Genomic DNA, 16,734 nt, shown 5'->3' on the forward strand with positions numbered 1-16,734 from the left:
TTTCACGCGACCAAAGAATGAGCTCTTACATAGGTATACTGAGTTTGGTGAAAATATCTTGTTCCGTTCACAAGTTATAGCCAATTTAGTAAAAGAGGCTCCTCCCACTTCGAACGTTTTGGCGGCCCTTAGGGTTTTGGCGGCCCTAAGTCCTCTTAGGGACTGTGAACCGAAATTTTCACTTTTTTTTATAACTATTGACAATCAGACTCCAGAGAATCTTGCTGCACTGGTTTGGTTCCTGTCGGCCAAAAACCTAGGACTAGTTCACAAAAGTAGGTTTTTGGAAAAAACCCAAAATACCCGAAATTTTCCCGGGTGACGAACAAATCCGAGGTATGCATTTTGTCCGCCTTGAGCCAAGGATTCCAGCGACATAAGACACTTGACTGTTTAGGAGTTATGTGCCATTTCGTACTTTTGACCGCTGTAGCGATCGGGGTGGGCCTTGCTGACGTTGTAGGCGGTGTGAGTACTACCAGCCCTCAAAGCTGCATCATGGGAAAATTAACAATAACAATAGGGTTTCAGCGCTACACGCTTGATCCCCTAATTACATTTATCAATGGGTTTGAACTGAATTCTTGCTTTTGTCCTTCTTGTTTTGTCAAATAATCACAATGTGCTTATTTATTTATTTATTTATTGTTTGATATCATGTAAAATCCTGTGCAATTACCAGCAAAAAGAAAATAACAATTGTTTGATGTTGCTTGGTGCTGTGTGTTCAGGACTTTGCTGTGTCCACTGTGCCCGTGTTTGGAGGCTCTCGTCTGAAGAGCATCTGCTCCATGGGCGGCCCCAATACCATCATCATCAGTAACAGCGACGGGGCCAAAAAAACACTCAGAGTGAGTGTGTGCAAGTAAAATACAAAACATGATCTCTACATTAATGTATATACAGTGAGGAAAATAAGTATTTGAACACCCTGCTATTTTGCAAGTTCTCCCACTTGGAAATCATGGAGGGGTCTGAAATTGTCATCGTAGGGGCATGTCCACTGTGAGAGACATAATTTAAAAAAAAAAAAATCCAGAAATCACAATGTATGATTTTTTAACTATTTATTTGTATGATACAGCTGCAAATAAGTATTTGAACACCTGTCTATCAGCTAGAATTCTGACCCTCAAAGACCTGTTAGTCTGCCTTTAACCTGTTAAGCTGCAACGTCACTTTTGAAAAATCCCCAGAAATGACATACCCAAACTTAAACAGATACAGTTCATGAACCCTTTGTACTAAAAGCACAAGTATGATCTCATTTGAAAGCTGACACCTGGCAGTTTATTGTAAATGTAGAATGAATTATTGTCATATTGAAAAAAATTGTTATAAATAGCTTCAAAGTTTTGTAAAGTTATTAGAAATTTATTTTTATGAAACATCCTCATGAAAATAAAATTGAAGTTGGCACTGGAGCAATCTAGAAATGCACTACAGCTAAGGCCACATGTCTAAACATTTTATATTTAAAATCTGAAGATAATAAGTCCAAAACTCTGTATTTAGTTAAATGTTTTTCAAGACCATGTCAATGACTTTATTTTGATTTGCTACTTTAAAATGCTACTGATGTTTATTGCCATCTTCTAAACATCAATTCAGTATATTGTCTCTATTGTTTTGTGGTGCAAACGAGCCCCATTCAGTCTCAGTCTCCCCCTGCACACATTCACACCTCTCCAGACTGGTTATGGCTCGAAATATGCATTTCTTTTGTCTGCATTATAGTTACTAACGACTGGCTATTCACAAGCTATTCATAGGGTTTCAATCCCTAATTTCTTTTATCAAAGTTCTCACTTAACATTTAAAAACTGGATCAAATGCCCTGCTTGAATTTCAGTAAGCATATTTAGAAAAAAAAACATAAAAGGATAACTGCTATATGTGGCAGGTGCACCTAGGGCTAGCTAGCATGTTAGCTTAGCACACCATCAATACACAACAATTTATGAGATTAAAACCATGTTTGTGCTCCAAACTTAATTTATAACGCAAGTCGAGTGTTTTAAATAATCTTCTGTGATATAATTTCGCTTCAGATAAAAAAATCAGACAGAAAATATATATATATATTTTATTCTGCACAATGATAAAGTCTATATCGATTAGCATTACATTATAAATATAATCTATTATTATGGAAATACCTGACATTACTCGAAGAACACAGGTAAACCAAATATCATTTTCAATCATGTTTATTGTCTTCAAAACATGTTACAACGATCTCTGATAGCTTTGAATGTGTTCGAGACTTCCTGGAATGTCACATGATCATGCCTCTTCTTCATGTATGGACTATTATTGTGCATGTAGCGCCCTCAGGCTGTTGGTATGGATTGAAAACACAATACATCACAGTATCCAGCGATCATAATGATTACATCGACGCATTTGGGCATAAATTCAATAAATATTATTCCTGTCTATAGAAATCTGATGAAAACCTATGAAAATATATCAATATTTCTCCAAATCTGCACATTTTTGAGCTAAAACCCTGAGGGACGTTGTTTTGTGTATCGCTGTCATGACGACAGCACGGGAGTTTTTTATGAATGGGAGCAGCTGACGCGCATAATTCATATTAAAGGTATCGACTCATTTTTTCATTTCATAACTCCTGACACAAATTAAGACATAACTGTCACTATAAGTTTTTCAGAATACAATAGTGGTCAAATACTGAAACTTGAGTCTTATATCTTTTTAATGATGTATAGTTTGTCAATGTATAACATTAAATCTGATAGTAATTTTTAACTAAATAAAAAAAAAAAACGCTTCAGTGCGCCCACGCACTGGTGAAGCTTAACAGGTTAAAGCTACACTGTGTGATTTTTACCCCCATCTAGTGGTGAAATTGTATATGACTACCCAGTGAATATTAGTTTCTGTTCCTCTCAATTTCGAGGGCGTTTTAACTCCTACGGTGGCCGTATTATTCCAAGATTAACATGGCTTCCAGTTATCACTTCGTCCATGACAATAATAAACAATACGTCTAAAATGAATAAAACTACAGGACAGATGTCAGGAGGTAAACGTCACCCTTGGAATCGGCTATCCCAGCATAATCAGATTAGGCTAACGTTACAATGTGTACAAAGTAAAAGCAATTAAAAATAACTAAAATTTACAGTGTCCTTTTTTTTTATATAGCTTAAAAAATTGCGCCTTTAAAACTATTCATCACCTGTGATACGTCGCAGCACAGATTTATGTTACAAGGTAAACAATACTTTTTCACCATTGACGCGAGGATGAAGTTATACTAGAGGTCGTTCTGCCGTTATGCACAACTATGCTATGGTTAGACAAGCAACTATAAAACTTTGAATTTACACAAATGAATTACAACAGGCTGAATTACCTGCCGAGAAGAAAGCAGGCAACCTCGGCGTCCGTTTTAAAATCTTTTCTCCTCATGAGCTCTTTCCATCTGGGAAAAGTTACTCCAATATTGACTATGGTCTTGCTGATTTGTCTGTCGCGTTGACGTTTTAATTCTCTCTTTCAAATGTGAGTACGCACACACACACCACACTATCTTTCAAATCTGCCGGCACTCGCGAGCTCACGAGTAATCCCCCCCTCGCATTCGTCTCTGCGTCACTGAGTGTAAAGCGCGAAAGGCGAAGCTTTAATTTACTGGTATGTCCCTCTTTGGCTAAAGTAGTTTCAAGATGGAGGGGCAACATGGCGACCAGCATTCGAACCCCTCACCCGTATGTACTTTCAATGGCAGATTATAAACTTACGAGAATACTTTATTACTTGAAAGAAGTAAATATACATTAATGAGCACATATATTTTTGAAAGAACTAAGTGTTTTTTGCTAAGAATCAACTAAAAAAGTTACACAGTGTAGCTTTAAAATGTCCACCTCCACTCCATTTATTATCCTAAATTAGATGCACCTGTTTGAGGTCGTTAGCTGCATAAAGACACCTGTCCACACCATACAATCAGTAAGAATCCAACTACTAAAATGGCCAAGACCAAAGAGCTGTTCAAAGACACTAGAGACAAAATTGTACACCTCCACAAGGCTGGAAAGGGCTATGGGGAAATTGCCAAGCAGCTTGGTGAAAAAAGGTCCACTGTTGGAGCAATCATTAGAAAATGGAAGAAGCTAAACATGACTGTCAATCTCCCTCGGACTGGGGCTCCATGCAAGATCTCACCTCGTGGGGTCTCAATGATCCTAAGAAAGGTGAGAAATCAGCCCAGAACTACACGGGAGAAGCTGGTCAATGACCTGAAAAGAGCTGGGACCACCGTTTCCAAGGTTACTGTTGGTAATACACTAAGACGTCATGGTTTGAAATCATGCATGTCACGGAAGGTTCCCCTGCTTAAACCAGCACATGTCAAGGCCCGTCTTAAGTTTGCCAATGACCATTTGGATGATCCAGAGGAGTCATGTGAGAAAGTCATGTGGTCAGATGAGACCAAAATAGAACTTTTTGGTCATAATTCCACTAAACGTGTTTAGGGGAAGAAGAAGGATGAGTACCATCCCAAGAACACCATCCCTACTGTGAAGCATGGGGGTGGTAGCATCATGCTTTGGGGGTGTTTTTCTGCACATGGGACAGGGTGACTGCACTGTATTAAGGAGAGGATGACCGGGGCCATGTATTGCGAGATTTTGGGGAACAACCTCCTTCCCTCAGTTAGAGCATTGAAGATGGGTCGAGGCTGGGTCTTCCAACATGACAATGACCCGAAGCACACAGCCAGGATAACCAAGGAGTGGCTCTGTAAGAAGCATATCAAGGTTCTGGCGTGGCCTAGCCAGTCTCCAGACCTAAACCCAATAGAGAATCTTTGGAGGGAGCTCAAACTCCATGTTTCTCAGCGACAGCCCAGAAACCTGACTGGTCTAGAGAAGATCTGTGTGGAGGAGTGGGCCAAAATCCCTCCTGCAGTGTGTGCAAACCTGGTGAAAAACTACAGGAAACGTTTGACCTCTGTAATTGCAAACAAAGGCTACTGAACCAAATATTAACATTGATTTTTCTCAGGTGTTCAAATACTTATTTGCAGCTGTATCATACAAATAAATAGTTAAAAAATCATACATTGTGATTTCTGGATTTTTTTTTTTTGATTATGTCTCTCACAGTGGACATGCACCTACGATGACAATTTCAGACCCCTCCATGATTTCTAAGTGGGAGAACTTGCAAAATAGCAGGGTGTTCAAATACTTATTTTCCTCACTGTAGATGTATGCACTTTTTTTCTGAGGAGATAATCACATTATCAACAAGGATGTGCCAAAAGCACTTGGGCACAAGTATTGTGTTTTTGTGTTACAGGTGATGGAGCAGCTGACTGACCATCACTATGAGATCTTGTCAGTACCTGAGGAGGTTGCTGCTAACTGTGTATACATCAGAGGTCCTGCAAAAGTGGACTACCTCCTGCATCCCACAGCCGAAGAGTGTCCCAACAGTATTCCTGTGAGTGAAGGAGGATGTACAGTAAAAACATTTACATCAGAGAATAATCAACAACACAAGCCTGATTGATCAGCAGTTTTTTAAGACTAAAAATAACCCAACAAACTTTTTTGGGTCATTTTTGCATCCATCACTACAGATTTTTGTCAAGTTGGTCTTTGTGATTAATAGGAAAAATAAAACCATTATTCTAAATATTTTGATAAAATTTTAGTGTAACTCTGCACTTTCCTACATCTTTGATTCAGAGCAAAAGCATTTGGGTCTACTCAGTGAGGAAACAACAATAATCGATTGAGGACAGATTATGAAATGTCAGGGCCTTCAGCTGAGACATCCACTGTGCCCACATGTAGGCAAGATACTGCAGGTGTAGATCTGAGGTAGATAGACAAACAACCATTGAATGTGTTCCAGTTAGGGATGCTCATTTCGATTAATTTTCCCGACCGACAACCGCCGCTCGTTAATCGATTATTAACCGTTAACTGATAAGATTATAATATTGAATTGGCATTAAATACAAATAAAATTGATGCGTATCTGTGACCCTTTAAAAAAATAATTTATTTTTTTATCAAAGGGTTTATTTTAACGTGCAAAGTGCAAACAGCAGCATACAGAACAGATCAACAACAGAACCTGGATTCAGTTTAAATTTTCACGCACCTGCAGCATTTCTGACAGTGAGAGAAAAACAGAATAAAATAATACAAATAAAAAACAAAATAGGCCTACACTAAATATATTTTTTAAACTTAAATAATTAACAAATTAAGATGACAAAAAGAAAACACTGAATCCGTTTGAACAAAGCTTTCAAAAACCGACAATTTTTTTTCCGTTAGACTTAAGATTTTGCGTTAAATAAAAATAGGAGCCCTACCTCAACACCTCGTCTAATTTTTATTTAAAAAAAGCAACATATCAACGTGATGTGGGGTCAGTCTGGAGCGCAGCCTGTTGACAGTTAGACCCGCGGCAGAAAACACCCTCTCCGATGGGACGGATGTCCCAGGAATACACAGGTAACGTCTAGCTAGAGACGTGTGTGGTTGCGCGTGTCGACGCGCTCCGTGAGAGTTAACCCCCTGAGGTCGGCTATCGCGCCGGCGCGATAGGCTCGTTTTTTTCCGTATGAGTGCAAAAAAATAATAAAATAAAAATATTAATTTTTATCTTATATGCTTGTGTTATACATCAATCTATCCTGTTAAGTGTGTATTATTTTTGTGTACACTCACAATAAAAACAAAGTGTTGTGCTTTTCGCCAAATAAAGAAAAATAAACACGAAGCGAGTTCTGCCTTCTCTCTGTCCGTGTAGTCCATTCTGAAACGCGTCCGAAAATGAATCATAACTCAGCGAATACTTCTCACACAGGCACGTGAGATATGTCTTTATGAAGCTAGAAATCTCCTCTTTTAAATGAAGTAATTTATATAAAAAACAAATGTTTTCAACTCATGTAATCCGTTTGAAAGCAAGGAGAGGTACCGTTTTTCCTTCTGCTTCATTATCTCTATAATCAGCTGCGGCCGCCCCGCCCCCGGCGCGATTCACATGTAAATAGTTAGATGATCTAGTATGCATCGCATACGCCCCCCGATCAATGCCATAAAAAGTTTCTTCATCAGACTTACTGATAGTTCATCGCGTTTTGAGTATGACACGCTTCTCCGGTAATAAAGACGCCCTTCAGATGAGGACGGCGAGGAAGAATGCACCTTTTCCTCAGAGGAAGATTGTAACTCAGACGAGGAACGGCAGCATTTTGAAGAGCGAATTCCGCCGAGAACACAATTTCGGAGTAAGTTTTACTTAAAAGTCTTTTGTCTTTTATTTTTCGTGTTCGCATTTATGAGGAAAAAACAATCTTACGTGACAGTTCTCCATTATGGACGCGAGCGCTCTAAAAAAATCACTAAAAGACTTTCAAACTTTCACAGAGACCTCAAAACAGAAAGTACAAATCCTTTCTTTAAAACGAATTTCGTTTTGTATCAATTGTATCTTACTTTTAATAATTTTTTCATTTACAAATTTCCTGGATTTAAACTGCAAATTAACATTTATATTTCTAATAATAAAAATGAAAGACCTATGTTACAGACATATGAAAGACAACATTTCGTTGATTAGTTTTGGATAGATTATACATTTTTAATGTAAAATATCTGCCACCTCAAATAAGCTTTTGTTTGCCAATATTTGCTTATGTTAAATATAATATGTTTTGTCAAAAATAAAGTTATCAAATAATCAATCAAATCCTTAACTTTGAAATATGTATGATAAAATGTATACTTTAGTTTTTACAAAGAAAGATTACACTTGAATTGTTGTTGTAATTGTAACCTTTTTAATAAAAAATATATATTTACAAGGTAGATGTAAACAAACTATTAAAAGGTAAATATAAGCCTTTTCTTTAAATAACTTTTATTGTGTTTTATTATTGACAAATTTGGGGAGAGCATAAATATTCCAAAACTGAAAATACAGTATGAGAATTAACTGCACAATTACTAGACATGTTTTCCTTGGATATTATAGGCCAAATTGCAAGCACAATATGAGGAAAAATAAAAAAGAATTGAGATGCTTCCAACTGTTGCTCTTGCATTCTTGTGGCTCAGTGACTCACCTGAATGAATGGCTAATTAAGTATGCAGGCCCCATTGTCTCCTCAGGTGTGAACTACTACATATACATGACCGTTGACGCCCACTCCGCATATGGCCTTTCCAAACAGAAAGTGCTTTGCAAAATTCAAATCAATGTATTGTGTTATGTGAATGATAAGGCAGGGTGATTTTCACTTCATTTTGAAGAAAAAACACTAGGCGATGACATCTTTTAGACAAAAGTCTTATTGGCACATATTTAGAATGTGTTTTATGGCCTTATTTCAGAAACTTTAGTTTTTAGTTTTTTCAATAACCACGCATAAACATTATTCTCTCAAAAATGCAGACATGTACATTCTTGTTGCTCACATTTCATGGTAGCCCTTTTTGTGCTAAATAGTGTGTAATTTTTTTTTGCCATTAATATGTTTATAAGCAACTGAAAAAAGCAAAAATGTCAGGGCATGTCAGAACATCTCAAGGACCCCAAAAACACCTCAGACCCCAGAGGGTTAATAAATATAAGCTATATAGTATTTTTTTTTTAAACCATGCAGCAAACTAAAAAAAAAGAAGCTTTTTCTTTTTTAGAAAAAAAACAAAAACGTTTTAAACCGTTTAACTGATAAAAGTAAAAGTAAAATTTTTACTTTCGGTTAACGGTTAAACGGTCAATATGAGCATCCCTAGTTCCAATGATGTTTGCCACAAATTAAATATTGAAATAATGAAATATTCCTGGTACCAACAGTGCCAGAACTCTTTATTGCAGCTTTGATGTTATATACTATGTGTAGTACATTTTTGTCTCATTTGCTCTACATTACATTTAGGGCTGGGTGATACATAGATTATATCGCAATATCTTTGCTGATGTAAAATATTATGGAATATTGTTTATGTTGCGATAAACATAATGTTGCGATAACGTTAAAAGTTTTGTTTATAAAAGCATTACGCCAGTTTCATTCACCTATTTTGTCTCATGACTGACATCAGATAGGTGCTGCTTTCAAATGCTACTGTGCGTATTTGTGCAAGCTTTTGCAGCTTTAAGCATTGCAGGTCAATCACAGACATGTCTGAGCACATGAACAATGTGGCAATCAGAGCTGTTTAGGTTAGTTAGTTAGTGGCGCATCCACTCAATACGTTCACACTGATGACATTGACAGCTTCAGTCAATTATAAAGGGAGCGTTCTTTGCTCATATTCTGTTTGTAACCTATTCACAATTTGAATAAGAATATTTTGCATGCTACTCCCTTCACACTGCAAAGTTTCTGGATTGACAACCGTATTTTAATGTGGAATTGAATCAGAAAATGTGGTAATTGACAGTGATTGCACATTTTATATAAATTTGCTGCTGTGCATAGCAGGATCATGATCATAATAATACATCCTTGGGACTGGTAAATATTGTAGTTGCTTGGTGAATATTGTTGAATATTGTGAATATAGTTGACTGGTGAATATCAGTGTAATATTTAAGTCCTGCATCCATTGAAATTCTTCTGAATGTTTTGAATGCCCCAATGTCTAAATGTTAGTGAATTAAAATTTTAAGTGTAGCATTTGCATCAGCTGACAGTTTTGTCTGGTGGCAGGTAATAGAAGAAACAGTTAAAGTAAAAGGGAAAAAGCTGCAGGTAAACAATCAAATAATTAGTCCACAGACAGTTTAAGTCCACCCAGAACAGTAAATAATGATTAAAAACAATGTTGGGAACAATTAATGTTGGGAAAAGATACCATATATAAACATTGCCAGAATTCAATTGTCTAACTAATCGTCATCCAGTTGTCCCAATACCAAAAAAACATAATGCAAAAATACATAATGCATTACCAAAAATACATAAATCTACCATAGATCCTCCTAGACCCATAGTTTCTGGTATTGGCTCACTCACTGAAAAGTTGTCAGAATTTATAGACTCTCATATACAACAAATTGGTAAAACAATTACCTTCCCACCTAACAGAGACTATAGATTTTTTAAATAAATTACAATTGCATTCGAATTAAGATGACCTAGATTGGTTAGTAACATTGGACGTATCATCTCTATACACTTCGATTCCACATAAAGAAGGTTTGGAATCTTTGGATTTTTTTTTCTACAAACTCTACAGAATTCTACATTGCCCACACAATTTATTTTAGACTTGACTAAATTTATATTAACTAAAAATATTTTTTTTATTTGAAAAAGATTACTACCTTCAAATACAAGGCACTGCTATGGGCACTCCCTTAGCACCAAGCTATGCAAATCACTTTATGGGTAAATTAAAATTAGACTTCATTTACAACAACAATCAGTTTGGGCACTGCATTAAGTACTGGGCAAGATACATTGATGACTGTGTCCTTATTTGGAAAGGAAGCGAAGAGTTTTTGAACATCAGATTAGACTCAATTACATTATAAGTTGAAAAATAATTATCTATTAATTTTTTGGATGTTTTGATATCAAAGATCAACAACACTGTCTCCACCACGGCGTAAACCAATTGATAAGAATACATTATTTTTCGTCGATAGTCATTACCCGTTACTTTTGAAAATCCTAATTGTTGGTGATTTGAATATACATGTAGATAACGAAAAAGATGCATTGGGATTGGCATTTAAAGACATTCTGAACTCTATTGGAGTTAGACAACATGTGTCAGGACCTACTCATTGTCATAATCATACTCTAGAACTAATATTATCACATGGAATCAATGTTGATCTCGTTGAACGATGACATCTCAGATCATTATCTAGTCTTGTGTATACCATCTAGCCAAGGTTGCAAAGCCAACTAATAATATTCGTGATCAGTTTCATCTCCTCAGCATCCCAGATACAGTGCTATGCATAAGTTTAGACACCCATACTAAAGTTGACTAAAAAGAGGAATAAAAAATCATCTTTTGGAAATTGAACTTAATGCCTTAATTAAAAAAATTAGGAAAAATCCAACCTTTAAGGACACTAATTAATGTATCGTAAATAGGGCTGTCAACCGATTAATCGCGATTAATCGCATCCAAAATAAAAGTTTGTTTTTACATAATATATGTGTGTGTACGGTGTATAATTATTTTCTATATATAAATACACACACATGCATGTATATATTTAAGAAATATTTGCATGTATATACTGTGTATATATATTTATATTATATATAATTTATATTATATATAAATATTTTATATATAAATAACACATTTTTCTTAAATACATATGCATGTGTGTGTATTTATATATATATAGAAAATAATTATACTCCATACACACACACACATATTATGTAAACACAAACTTTTATTTTGGATGCGATTAATTGTTTGACAGCCCTAATCGTAAATAAATAAATGTTTTTCTTTAAAATACAGGGTGCATAAGTCTGGACACCCCTATGTTAAATTCCCATATCTCCGGTTTGCCAATACACGGGGAAGGTATCACGTGTTACTGTCTTTTTCTCGAGGCAAAGTATTTTGTGATTAGATGCAATATATTAATCATATGTATTTACTCGTTTATTTCATCTGACTCCATAAATGAAAGGGTTTTAATGATATCTGTGGATCATTAATCATGAGTGAATGTTTGACTATTCCGTTTAACTCTTCAATGAAAATAATATCAGTTAGAATAATCAAATGTAACAATTTATTATGTCAGGTAAATGTATCATGCCAATTTCATAATCAATTCAAAGATAATCGATACAAAACATCAAATGCTCTGGAATAGAGAGAAGATGCAAACCCAACTTTAAGAAATACGTGAGGCTGAGAGATCTCACTCCCAGCCTCACGGGCCGATCTGAAGTGCAGAAAAGGCCTCGATCTCCCTGCTGCATTTCATTAAATAGTCAGACCTCTTTCACATGGAAACATGTGCTAACAAAAGAAATTTGCATTCAGAGGTAGCACCTCTTGGGGGTGAGTGACCATTTGTCTTGAGAGACCACCTTCCTCTGTAAGTCAGCTATCCATAAACTCTTAAAACCTTATTACCTTGTGTTTTACTTATTCTGAAATGAGACATTTGTACCAGTCGCACTGTGACATTTTAAACGATACCAAACATGAAAATACTCTGTGATAATCATTCACATTAAACTATACATTTTCTTGGGAATTCAGGTGAATCATCTGAGCGAGAGAGGGGGTGAGGGGAGAGGGAAAGAGATGTAGATGAAGTTGATTTGGAGGTGAGACTTTCGTCTCGATGGTGCACGAGAGCCAGTTCAAATGGTAATCTCCAGAGAGGTCCTTTTGTCCTCTCAGGGTCTGGTCACCCCCGAAGCAGACTGTCCGGAATTTCCTAATTGATCAATTCTTACAATGTTACTTCATGGATCCGGGATACTATGCATCCTGATAAAGTTCCCTTGGCCTTTGGAATTAAAATAGCCCCACATCATCACATAGCCTTCACCATACCTAGAGATTGGCATGGAGTACTTTCCATAAGATCATCTCTCAATGCAAATCAAACCAGCTATTAGGCTAACTGAAATAAAACCATGCCAATCTCTAGGTATGGTGAAGGCTATTTTAATTCCAAAGGCCAAGGGAACTTTATCAGGATGCATAGTATCCTGGATCCATGAAGTAACTGGCCTTTAAAAATAAAAATCTGCCTGCCTCTATGGGAATTTAACATAGGGGTGTCCAGACTTATGCACCCTGTATTTTAAGGAAGAACATTTATTTATTTACGATACATTATTCATTCACAAAGAAAATTGGTGTCCTTTAAAGGTTGGATTTTTCCTAATTTTTTTAATTAAGGCATTAAGCTCAATTTCCAAAAGATGATTTTTTATTCCTCTTTTTAGTCAACTTTAGCATGGGTGTCTAAACTTATGCATAGCACTGTAGCTTAGAAGCACTTGACATTGTGACAGAAACTTTTGACTTTCTCTTTTCCAGCACTTTAGACACAGTTGCTCCTTTGCGCTTAAAGAAGATTAAGAAAATAGTCCAGCCCTTAAGAGAGCAGTCAAAGCAGCGCAACTGGAAGAAAACAAAACTTTTTTTGTATTTCATGGAAAGAGAGCACGATTGCGTACAGAGAGGCCTTAAAAGCTGCTAGATCTGCTTATTTTTCAACCCTATTAAAAGAAAATAAACAAAGCCCTAGGTATTTATTTGAAACAGTGGCTAAATTAACGAAAAATAAAGCTTCAACCCCAGACGTTTCCAAGCAGCACAGCAGTAATGACTTTATGAACTTCTTTACTTACAAGATTGATAATATCAGGGAGAAAATTATAACTATGCAACCTTCTTCTACAGTATCGCATCAGGCAGTGCATTGTAGACAGTAAATCGACAACATGTATGTTAGACCCTATACCCGACTAAGCTATTGAAAGTAGAGCCCGACCGATATATCGGCAGGCCGATATTATCGGCCGATATTAGGCATTTTCAAAACTATCGGTATCGGCATTTATAACGGCCGATAAATGAATATTTTTAAAAAATAAAATAAAAACGGACGAAACACCCTTCAACCATGTTATGAGTGTTGGCGTTGTATAGTTTGTCCACCAGAGGGCACTCTACACCGTCCCTGTTGGCAACACTCGTGTATAACGCGCCACACATTCTGCAACCTGCTGATCCAGCCAGAGTCGGGCAGAGAGAACCGCGAGTGAGATCAGCGGTGAAGTGTGTTCATGGTGAGTTGGTCACGACTCACGAAACATACATTGCTTGAATAACAATTAAAAGAACATCCCTATCAGTTCTCTTAACTCAAATAAGGATGACAAAATTCGTGACTCATGTCCAGTTTTGCTGCGGTTAAATAAGCCGAGAGTGAAGCGGAACAACGTAGGCTAGCCAACGTAGGCTATATTCACATAAAATGTTAACACTGCAGTTCACAAAAGTTCATAATGTGCATGTGCTTTAATGCTTTGTCGGTTAAACATTTAATTTTAAATGCTGATGCGCTGTTCTAACGTGTGCGTTTCTCAGCGCGTACATGTGAAGCTCACATGCACAAAGCCTTTCTACCAGCGCCTTGATACTGGACTAAGTTATCTTTCGAGTATTATTGTGCTAATACTGTTAAATACACACAAGATTTACATAAACAAAGTCGGTTGTCTAAAGTGAAGGCACAATTGAGAGAAAATCTGCTTGTCAAATGCGTGTACATTAGACGTGTCGTGCTCAGCTCTTAAAGAGACAGTAGCAATTGTAAACACATTGCCGCTTGTCCTTAAAGGGATAGTTCACCCAATAATAAAAATGATCTCATTATTTACAGGCACTCTAATGTTGTTCCAACTGTATTAATTTCCTTCTAATATTTTTCTAATATTAATAGTTTGAAGAATGTGGGTAACCAAACAGTAGCTGGTCCCCATTGACTTCCAAAGGAGAAAAATATACTATGGAAGTCACTGGGTACATCAACTGTTTGGTTACCCACATTCATCCAAATAACTTATTTTCAACAGAAGAAAAAAACAACTTGAGAGAGTAAATTATGACAATTTGAATTTGTTGTCAATTTGAATGTGAAATTGTTGTTTTTGTTCAAAGGACTAAACGTTTAGTCTTAAAAAAAATCTTAAGTTTGTATTTTTATACATTTTATTTATCAGAACTTTAATATATTTTGATGTTCTTCTGTTCTGTTGTGACAATAAAAGAAACAAGTTTCTTTTTAAAATGCATCATCATATTATTTTAGTTAAAACTCATAAATAACTACAAATAACTAATGTTAGGGAAATTTGTTAATGTTTTGTTGCGCGTTTCTGAAAAAAAATAAAAAATATCGTCCGATATATCGGAATATCGGATTTTAAAACCAACAAATATTTGTACCGGTATCGGCCTTCAAAATCCTTTATCGGTCGGGCTCTAGTACCCATCAAAAGTTTGTACACACCAATTGTAAAGTGTGTCCAAACTTACTGTACTATAATACACACAAATAATATTGCTACTGTATTATAATATACACATAAATAATATCGGCCGATATATCGGTATCTGGCTTTTTTTTATCGGTATCGGCATCGGCGCCCAAAAATCCATATCGGTCGGGCTCTAATTGAAAGAGATGCTTCCAGAGGTCATAGATCCTCTTCTTAATATCATTAATTCATCTTTGTCATTAGAATACGTACCAAAAACGTTTAAGCTGGCTATGATTAAACCGCTTGTTAAAAAAAACTCAACTTGATCCTACAGAATTAGTCAATTACAGGCCGATCTCTATTCTACCTTTTCTGTCAAAGATACTATAAAAGGCAGTATCCTCACAACTATGTTCCTTTTTAGAAATTCTTTTACCATTAAAAGAAATGGTATCTGTGAGGATTTCCAGTCAGGATTTAGACCGTACCATAGTACTGAGACAGCTCTCATCAGAGTCACAAATGATTTGCTCTTATCATCCGATCGTGGTTGTATCTCTCTATTCGTGTTACTCGATCTGTGCTGCATTTGATACTATTTACCACAACATTCTTTTAAATAGACTCGAAAATTATGTTGGCATTAGTGGAATTGCATTAGCATGGTTTAAATCATACTTATCTGATTGTTATCAGTTTGTAGCAGTAAATGAAGAGATGTCTTATCGATCACAAGTTCAGTATTGGCGTACCACAAGGCTCAGTGCTAGGACCTTTGCTGTTCACTCTGTACATGGTACCCTTAGGAGATATCATTAGGAAGCATGGCATTATTTTTATGCTGTTATGCTGATGATACTCAGCTCTATATTTCTTCACGCCCTGACGAAACTTACCAATTCACAAAATTAACGGAATGCATAGCTGATATAAAAAACTGGATGACTAGTAATTTCCTACTACTTAATTCTGAAAAAACAGAGATTCTAATTATTGGACAAAAAAAACATGGCTGCTCTGTCAAGTCTTTGTCGTCGGTTAGGAACCTGGGTGTGCTCTTTGATACCAATCTTTCATTTGAAAGTCTAGTATCTGTAAAACCGCATTTTTCCATCTTAAAAATATATCTAAATTACGTCATATGCTCTCAATGACAAGTGCGGAACAATTAGTTCATGCGTTCATGACATCAAGGCTAGATTATTGTAATGCTATTATGGTTGGGTGCCCTGCATGCTTAATAACAAACTACAGCTGGTCCAAAAGGACCAAAACGCAGCAGCTAGAGTTTTTACTAGAACCAGGAAGTATGACCATATTAGCCAGGTTCTGTCAACACTGAATTGGCTCCCTGTTAAACATCGTATAAATTTTAAAATATTGCTGATTACTTACAAAGCACTAAATGGTTAAGCTCCCCAGTACTTGACCGAGCTCTTAACACATTATAGTCCTTCACGTTTATTGTGATCTCAAAATTCAGGCCAGTTGATAATACCTAGAATATCAAAATCGACTGCTGGCGGTAGATCCTTTTCCTATTTAGCACCAAAACTTTGGAACAGTCTTCCTAACATTGTCCGGGAAGCAGACACATACTGTCAATCTAGATTAAAAACACATCTCTTTGACCTAGCATACACAACACATTATAGACAACACATTATAATTCAATGTTAGGCTGCATAGATTAGGTCAGCCGGAACCGGGAACACTTCCCT

The 16,734-nt window shown here is 36.3% G+C and overlaps 1 protein-coding gene across 5 annotated transcripts in view; it reads left to right on the top strand.

The window, feature by feature from the left end:
- Positions 1 to 16,734, top strand: part of ddah2 (DDAH family member 2, ADMA-independent) — a 29,917-nt gene that overhangs the window by 6,063 nt on the left and 7,120 nt on the right. For all 5 annotated transcript variants that reach the window (XM_079878810.1, XM_079878813.1, XM_079878812.1 and 2 more), the window contains exons 4-5: positions 732 to 851; positions 5,341 to 5,484. In XM_079878810.1, coding sequence (XP_079734936.1) covers positions 732 to 851; positions 5,341 to 5,484 — 264 coding nt within the window. The remainder of the gene's footprint in view (positions 1 to 731; positions 852 to 5,340; positions 5,485 to 16,734) is intronic.

The sequence above is a fragment of the Squalius cephalus genome, assembly GCF_949319135.1.
Source record: "Squalius cephalus genome assembly, chromosome: 8".
NCBI lineage: Eukaryota > Metazoa > Chordata > Actinopteri > Cypriniformes > Leuciscidae > Squalius > Squalius cephalus.